At 48.0% G+C, this 8,998-nt stretch overlaps 1 protein-coding gene across 4 annotated transcripts in view; it reads left to right on the top strand.

The window, feature by feature from the left end:
* The first annotated feature begins 2,010 nt into the window (after nucleotides 1–2,010).
* The window catches only part of LOC110166036 (molybdopterin synthase catalytic subunit), a 9,650-nt gene continuing 2,662 nt past the window's right edge, over nucleotides 2,011–8,998 (top strand). Inside the window, exons 1-4 of one of the 4 annotated variants that reach the window (XR_008633054.1) lie at nucleotides 2,011–2,135; nucleotides 5,846–5,967; nucleotides 6,079–6,312; nucleotides 6,522–6,662. Coding sequence is in view for 2 of the 4 variants with exons in the window: in XM_020931236.2 (XP_020786895.2) it covers nucleotides 6,215–6,338; nucleotides 6,522–6,678 (281 nt within the window). In the remaining 2 variants the exon portion in view is untranslated. Of the gene's footprint in view, nucleotides 2,136–5,845; nucleotides 5,968–6,078; nucleotides 6,453–6,521; nucleotides 6,679–8,998 lie in introns of those variants that run through there. The other 3 variants (XR_008633053.1, XM_020931236.2, XM_055159949.1) reach the window with 3 other exon arrangements.

Below are 8,998 nucleotides of genomic sequence, written 5' to 3'. Positions count from 1 at the left end.
CTCCAGAGCCTCCTCCACACCCTGGACCTTGGGTGTTTTTTTGGGTGCCATGTCTTATTGATGTCCTCAGATTGGCACGACGATCCCACTTCTTTGACACCAAATGTAAGATTACGGACGTAACTCTGGCCTCTTACTGGCCCAGGAAAGCCGCAGCACCCGAGGGTCAACAAACACGACAAAACAAAAATCAAGTTCTTCACCTTTTTTCCTTTAATTGGCATGAGCAGATCTGACCGCATGTCCCCATGACAGACAACAGGCAACCCCCCGTGACAAAAAAAATTCCCCCTTATATAGTTAGGCCTAAACCACTAAGCCCCAAACAGGTAAGTTTAAACTTCTAAAAAACTACTACATATAGAATAATACGATTTTCAACTATTTACATTTCATCAATTCATATTGCACTTTGAAACATCAAGATTATCAGTTTTTCGCTATTATTTCATGTATTAGTTAAATAGTTAAAACCATTTTAACAGTTAAACCTCCCCTCCCCCAGAAGCACTTGGCAGAGTCCAAATCAGGGCGATGGGATGCACCTGGCCTGCACTGATAAGGGCGCGCCTCCAAATCAGTGCCTCCACCAATCACCTCAAAGGAAAGGGGAAAAAAAAGGAATGAAACAGGGAAAATTAACATGGCATCAAATGAAAATAGGTGAAAACATAAAGGTGTACACCTGATGAGTGAGGGTGTGGTCTATAGCTCCCTCACACAATCATATAGACCCTAATTTTTCATTAAAATTTGAACATATTATTTTTGGTGTACATGAAAAGAATTTAGACTCAAATAAAAGAATGGTAATTAATTTAATTGTTATATTTGGCAAATTTTATATTCACAAATGTAAATTCTCACACACTTCTTTAATTTTCCCTGTTTTAATTAAGCAATTAGAATTATACTTATCTTCTGTCTCTAAAAGTGTAAACAAAAAAGCTGCATTGATTTATGAGAGTTGTATATACATATATATGAATATTTTTTTACAATGTAACAGTGGCGATGAAGGTTTTCTTACACGTCTGCCTCCCCTGGTGTTCTCTTTGTTATCATATGTGTATATTGTTATGTTATTTTCTGTATTGCGATTTGTCATTTAATAAATACATTTTTGAAAAAATAAATAAATAAAAAGCTTCTTCAGCGGCTTGTCCCACCTAAACCCGCCACCGACAACAGCGGGGAGGGTCTCATTTTGAAGCTAAGAGTGTGAGGAAAACAAGCGCACCCAAGAGCGGGAGAGAAAGGGAAGTGAGAGCGGGAGAAGAGGCGGAGAAGAGACAGAATATTTTCATTCACGGATTCATCCACTCATACGGACGACGGTTTTCTGGATTATTTCCCCACATGGAATTATTTTTTGGAAAAACAACTTGATATTCTTTTTCTGTGGATTATTACGGATTTATTGAGTACAACTTTTCATGGATTAAACGCGTTTTGGACCGACAGAACCGCTCAAAGGTAAGAAACACGTATCTTATTCTTTGTTTATGATGTGAATTTTTAAATTAACATAAATTCGGGCTCGTTGTACGACATAAAATGAATGATATGGTTGTTTTATTGATAAATTAAGCTTTCAAACGATGTATGGCCAGTAGTGAAAACAATAATGAAGGTGAATATACAGAGTGAACATTTTTTATTGGAAAATCGCCCGCCGGCGGGCGGGCGGGCGGTAAGTGGTTTTTAAAACACACCGGGCACACAGGCATAGTGCGCATGCGCCCCGCAGCACCTGTGGAGCGAGACGCTGCGCGGCTGAAAAGAGAAAATATCAGAATATTCTTCATAACAGAGGCGTAAATAAAGGAACAAAAGTGTGTCCTTCAGGTCCTTCAGATCCTTCAGGTCCTTGACTCGACTCCGCGGCGCGTGTCTGGACGAAAACAAAAAGTTCCTCTCCCGTCCTGCACGCGGCGCTGCTCAGCCTCGACGCAGACGCACAGTGCGTGAGGACGTACTGACGCGACGACGTACTGACGCGACGACGTACTGACGCGAGGACGTACTGACGCGACGACGTACTGACGCGACGACGTACTGACGTCAAACGCACAGTAAACAAACGTGTCCGTAAAAACCCCGCGTGACCCGCGTGATCAATGTCCCAGGTCCAAGTGAGTCCCAGACCAGACCAAGACCAGGACCAGGACCAGAGACCAGACCAGGACCAGAACTAGACCAGGACCAGACCAGGACCAGAACCAAGACCAGGACCAGAGACCAGGACCAGAGACCAGGACCAGAGACCAGGACCAGGACCAGGACCAGACCAGGACCAGGACCAGACCAGACCAGACCAGGACCAGACCAAGACCAGAACTAGACCAGGACCAGACCAAGACCAGAACTAGACCAGGACCAGACCAAAGACCAGAATAGACCAGGACCAGACCAAAGACCAGAGACCAGGACCAGAACTAGACCAGAACTAGACCAGGACCAGACCAGAGACCAGGACCAGACCAGAGACCAGGACCAGACCAGAGTGAAACGTGCTTCAGTTTGATCGAGGTCTGAAGAGTTTTAAACTTGAGTTTAGGTCATATTTTGACAAAATGTGAAATTCTTCAAAACTTAAGAAAAAAAAATAAAAACTTAAAGTCCGACTGTTTCCAGATCAGTTTGTGTTTTATAATTTTCAATAATAGAAATTATTTTTAATTTAATGAAATTTTAACGCACAAACACACACTGAACACACAAACTGTGTGTTGTGTGTTCAGTGTGTTGTGTGTTCAGTGTGTTGTGTGTTGTGTGTTCAGTGTGTTGTGTGTTCAGTGTGTGTGTGTGTGTGTGTTGTGTGTTCAGTGTGTGTGTGTGTGTGTTGTGTGTTCAGTGTGTGTGTGTTCAGTGTGTTGTGTGTTCAGTGTGTGTGTGTTGTGTGTTCAGTGTGTGTGTGTGTGTTGTGTGTTCAGTGTGTGTGTGTGTTCAGTGTGTGTTCGTGTGTTGTGTGTTCAGTGTGTGTGTGTTCAGTGTGTTGTGCGTTCAGTGTGTTGTGTGTTCAGTGTGTGTGTTGTGTGTTCAGTGTGTGTGTGTGTTCAGTGTGTGTGTGTTGTGTGTTCAGTGTGTGTGTGTTCAGTGTGTGTGTTGTGTGTTCAGTGTGTGTGTGTTCAGTGTGTGTGTGTGTGTTGTGTGTTCAGTGTGTTGTGTGTGTGTGTTGTGTGTTCAGTGTGTGTGTGTGTGTGTGTGTGTTCAGTGTGTGTGTTGTGTGTTCAGTGTGTGTGTTGTGTGTTCAGTGTGTGTGTGTGTGTGTGTTGTGTGTTCAGTGTGTGTGTGTGTGTGTTCAGTGTGTGTTCAGTGTGTGTGTGTTGTGTGTTCAGTGTGTTGTGTGTTCAGTGTGTGTGTTGTGTGTTCAGTGTGTGTTGTGTGTTCATGTGTGTGTGTGTGTGTGTGTGTGTTCAGTGTGTGTGTGTGTGTTCATGTGTGTGTGTGTGTGTTCATGTGTGTGTGTGTTCAGTGTGTTGTGTGTTCAGTGTGTGTGTTCAGTGTGTGTGTTGTGTGTTCAGTGTGTGTGTGTGTGTGTGTGTGTGTGTGTTCAGTGTGTGTGTTGTGTGTTCAGTGTGTGTGTGTGTGTGTGTGTTCAGTGTGTGTGTTGTGTGTTCAGTGTGTGTGTGTGTGTGTGTGTGTGTGTGTTCAGTGTGTGTGTGTGTGTGTTGTGTGTGTGTGTGTGTGTGTTGTGTGTTCAGTGTGTGTGTGTGTGTGTTGTGTGTTCAGTGTGTGTGTTGTGTGTTCAGTGTGTGTGTGTGTTGTGTGTTCAGTGTGTGTGTGTGTGTGTGTGTGTTCAGTGTGTGTGTGTGTTCAGTGTGTGTGTTGTGTGTTCAGTGTGTTGTGTGTGTGTTGTGTGTTCATGTGTGTGTGTGTGTGTGTGTGTGTGTTCATGTGTGTGTGTGTTGTGTGTTCAGTGTGTGTGTGTGTGTGTGTGTGTGTTCATGTGTGTGTGTGTGTGTGTGTGTGTTCAGTGTGTGTGTGTGTGTTGTGTGTTCAGTGTGTGTGTTGTGTGTTCAGTGTGTGTTGTGTGTTCAGTGTGTGTTGTGTGTTCAGTGTGTGTTGTGTGTTCAGTGTGTTGTTGTGTGTGTTCAGTGTGTGTGTGTGTGTGTTCAGTGTGTGTGTTCAGTGTGTTGTGTGTGTGTTCAGTGTGTGTGTTGTGTGTTGTGTGTTCAGTGTGTGTGTGTGTGTGTGTGTTCAGTGTGTTGTGTGTTCAGTGTGTTGTGTGTTCAGTGTGTGTGTGTTGTGTGTTCAGTGTGTGTGTGTGTGTGTTGTGTGTTCAGTGTGTGTGTTGTGTGTTCAGTGTGTGTGTGTGTGTGTGTGTGTGTGTTCAGTGTGTTGTGTGTTTCAGTGTGTTGTGTGTTCAGTGTGTGTGTGTTTCAGTGTGTGTTGTGTGTTCAGTGTGTTTGTGTTCAGTGTGTGTGTGTTGTGTGTTCAGTGTGTGTGTTGTGTGTTCAGTGTGTGTGTGTGTGTGTGTGTTCAGTGTTGTGTGTGTTGTGTGTGTTCAGTGTGTGTGTGTTGTGTGTTCAGTGTGTGTGTGTGTTGTGTGTGTGTGTGTGTGTTGTGTGTTCAGTGTGTTGTGTGTTCAGTGTGTGTGTGTGTGTTCATGTGTGTGTGTGTGTGTTGTGTGTTCAGTGTGTGTGTGTGTGTGTTGTGTGTTGTGTGTTCAGTGTGTGTGTGTGTGTGTTCAGTGTGTGTGTGTGTGTTGTGTGTTCAGTGTGTGTGTGTGTGTGTGTGTTCAGTGTGTGTGTGTGTGTTGTGTGTTCATGTGTGTTGTGTGTTCAGTGTGTTGTGTGTTGTGTGTTCAGTGTGTTCAGTGTGTTGTGTGTTCAGTGTGTTCAGTGTGTTGTGTGTTCAGTGTGTGTGTTGTGTGTTCAGTGTGTGTGTTGTGTGTTCAGTGTGTGTGTTGTGTGTTCAGTGTGTGTGTGTTCAGTGTGTGTGTTGTGTGTTCAGTGTGTGTGTGTGTTGTGTGTTCAGTGTGTGTGTTGTGTGTTCAGTGTGTGTGTGTGTGTTGTGTGTTCAGTGTGTTGTGTGTTCAGTGTGTGTGTTGTGTGTTCAGTGTGTTGTGTGTTCAGTGTGTGTGTTGTGTGTTCAGTGTGTGTGTGTGTTGTGTGTTCAGTGTGTGTGTGTTGTGTGTTCAGTGTGTGTGTGTGTGTTGTGTGTTCAGTGTGTGTGTTGTGTGTTCAGTGTGTGTGTTGTGTGTTCAGTGTGTTGTGTGTTCAGTGTGTGTGTGTTCAGTGTGTGTGTTGTGTGTTCAGTGTGTTGTGTGTTCAGTGTGTGTGTTGTGTGTTCAGTGTGTTGTGTGTTCAGTGTGTGTGTGTGTGTGTTGTGTGTTCAGTGTGTGTTGTGTGTTCAGTGTGTGTGTTCAGTGTGTGTGTGTTCAGTGTGTGTTGTGTGTTCAGTGTGTTGTGTGTGTTCAGTGTGTTCAGTGTGTTGTGTGTTCAGTGTGTTGTGTGTTCAGTGTGTGTGTGTGTGTTCAGTGTGTTGTGTGTTCAGTGTGTGTGTGTTCAGTGTGTGTGTGTTCAGTGTGTTGTGTGTGTTCAGTGTGTTCAGTGTGTTCAGTGTGTGTGTGTGTGTTCAGTGTGTGTGTGTGTGTTCAGTGTTGTGTGTGTTGTTGTGTGTTCAGTGTGTTGTGTGTTCAGTGTGTGTGTTGTGTGTTCAGTGTGTGTGTGTGTGTGTGTGTGTTCAGTGTGTTGTGTGTTCAGTGTGTGTGTGTGTTGTGTGTTCAGTGTGTGTGTTGTGTGTTCAGTGTGTGTGTTGTGTGTTCATTGTGTGTTGTGTGTGTGTGTTGTGTGTTCAGTGTGTTGTGTGTTCAGTGTGTGTGTGTTGTGTGTTTCAGGTCACAGTGTTGTACTTCGCTCGGAGCGCTGACCTCACGGGTCTGAGGGAGGAGCCTGTTTCTGTGGCCACACCCACCAGTGGGCGGGGCCTGTGGGCGGAGCTACAGCACCGCCACCCGAGGTCTGTGTGACCCTGTGTGACCCTGTGTGACCTCTGTGTGACCCCTGTGTGACCTCTGTGTGACCCCTGTGTGACCTCTGTGTGACCCCTGTGACCCCTGTGTGTCCTCAGTCTGTCGGCGCTGCAGGGGGCGCTGGTGCTCGCCGTGCGGCAGGAGTTTGTTGCCGTTGACGACGATCGCTCACTGTTGCTCTGCGACGGAGACGAGGTCGCCGTGGTCCCGCCCCTCAGCGGAGGCTGAACCGCGATGGAGCCGCCCGATTGGCCCGAGCGCAGGGACGTGTTCAAGCTCCGCTCTGATTCGCTGTCGCTTCAGGAAGTGGTCGAGACCGTCACAAGCCCCAAGTGCGGCGCCATTTCTGTGTTCCTCGGTCAGAACTCAACCAGGACTAAAGAGGGACTCAACCAGGACTAAAGAGGGACTCAACCACGACTAAAGAGGGACTCAACCAGGACTAAAGAGGGACTCAACCAGGACTCAACTGGTACTCAACCAGAACTGAACCAGGACTGGCGCCGCAGTAGTCCTGAGTGTTTGTGTGTTTGTGTCTCAGGTGTGACTCGTGAGGACGTGCTGGACGGCCGGCGAGTGATTGGTCTGGAGTATGAGGCGTACGAGTCCATGGTCCAATCAGAGCTCTCCAAACTGAGCCGTGTGATCAGAGAACGCTGGCCTCACGTCGTACACATCTGTGTGCACCACCGGCTGGGGTGAGCGAGAAAACACCAGAGTAAACACGCCAAAGACACGCCAAAGACACACCACGAACACGCCAAAGACACGCCAAAGACACACCACGACACACACACCACGAACACGCCAAAGACACGCCACGAACACACCACGAACACGCCAAAGACACACCACGAACACACCACGAACACGCCAAAGACACACCACGAACACACCACGAACACGCCAAAGACACACCACGAACACGCCAAAGACACGCCAAACGAACACACCACGAACACGCCAAAGACACACCACGAACACACCACGAACACGCCAAAGACACACCACGAACACGAAGACACACCACGACACACACACGACACACACAAGACACACCACGAACACGCCAAAGACACACCACGAACACACCACGAACACGCCAAAGACACACCACGAACACACCACGACACACACGCCAAAAGACACACCACGAACACGCCAAAGACACACCACACGACACACACCACGAACACGCCACAAGACCACACCACGAACACACACACCACGAACACGCCAAAGACACACCACGAACACGCCAAAGACACACCACGAACACGCCAAAGACACACCACGAACACGCCAAAGACACACCACCAACACGCCAAAGACACACCACCAACACGCCAAAGACACACCAACACGCCAAAGACACACCACGAACACGCCAAAGACACACCACGAACACGCCAAAGACACACCACGAACACGCCAAAGACACACCACGAACACACCAAAGACACACCACGAACACGTCAAAGACACACCACGAACACGCCAAAGACACACCACGAACACACCACGAACACACCAAAGACACACCACGAACACACCACGAACACGCCAAAGACACGCCACACGCCAAAGACACACCACGAACACGCCAAAGACACACCACGAACACACCACGAACACGCCAAAGACACACCACGAACACGCCAAAGACACGCCAAAGACACACCACGAACACGCCAAAGACACGCCAAGACACACAAAGAACACGCCAAGACACACCACGAACACACACGAACACGACACAAAGACACGACACACCAAACACGCCAAAGACACACCACGAACACGCCAAAGACACACCACGAACACGTCAAAGACACACCACGAACACGCCAAAGACACACCACGAACACACCAAAGACACACCACGAACACGCCAAAGACACACCACGACACACCACGAACACACCAAAGACACACCACGAACACACCAAAGACACACCACGAACACACCACAAACACACCAAAGACACACCACGAACACGCCAAAGACACACCACGAACACGCCAAAGACACACCACGAACACACCAAAGACACACCACGAACACGCCAAAGACACACCACGAACACGAAACACACCAAAGACACACCACGAACACACCACGAACACGCCAAAGACACACCACGAACACACCAAAGACACACCACGAACACACCACGAACACGCCAAAGACACACACGAACACGTCAAAGACACACCACGAACACGCCAAAGACACACCACGAACACACCACGAACACACCACAAACACACCACGAACACGCCAAAGACACACCACGAACACGCCAAAGACACACCACGACACCACGCACCAAAGACACACCACGACACACGAACACAAAGACACACCACGAACACGCCAAAGACACACCACGAACACGCCAAAGACACACCACGAACACGTCAAAGACACACCACGAACACACCACGAACACACAAAGACACACCACGAACACGCCAAAGACACACCACGAACACGCCAAAGACACACACACACCAGACACACACACACGCCAAAGACACCACGAACCACGCAAAGACACACCACGAACACGTCAAAGCCACACACGCCAAAGACACGCCACGAACACGTCAAAGACACACACGAACACAAAGACAACACGCCAAAGACACACCACGACACACCACGAACACGCCAAAGACACACCACACAACACACACGAACACGCCAAAAGACACACACCACGAACACACCAAAGACACACACGACACACACACGAACACGCCAAAGACACACCACGAACACGCCAAAGACACACCACACACGAACACCAAAGACACGCCACGACACGCCAAAAGACACACCACGAACACGCCAAAGACACACACACACACACACACACGAACACGCCAAAGACACACCACGACACACCAAAGAACACACCACGAACACACCACGACACACGAACACACACCAAAGACACACCACGAACACGCCAAAGACACACCACGAACACACGCCAAAGACACACCACGACA

Source organism: Boleophthalmus pectinirostris, unplaced genomic scaffold (genome assembly GCF_026225935.1).
Source record: "Boleophthalmus pectinirostris isolate CB_2022bp ecotype Guang Dong unplaced genomic scaffold, ASM2622593v1 HiC_scaffold_2825, whole genome shotgun sequence".
NCBI lineage: Eukaryota > Metazoa > Chordata > Actinopteri > Gobiiformes > Gobiidae > Boleophthalmus > Boleophthalmus pectinirostris.
This window is presented reverse-complemented; position numbering and strand designations above follow the sequence as displayed.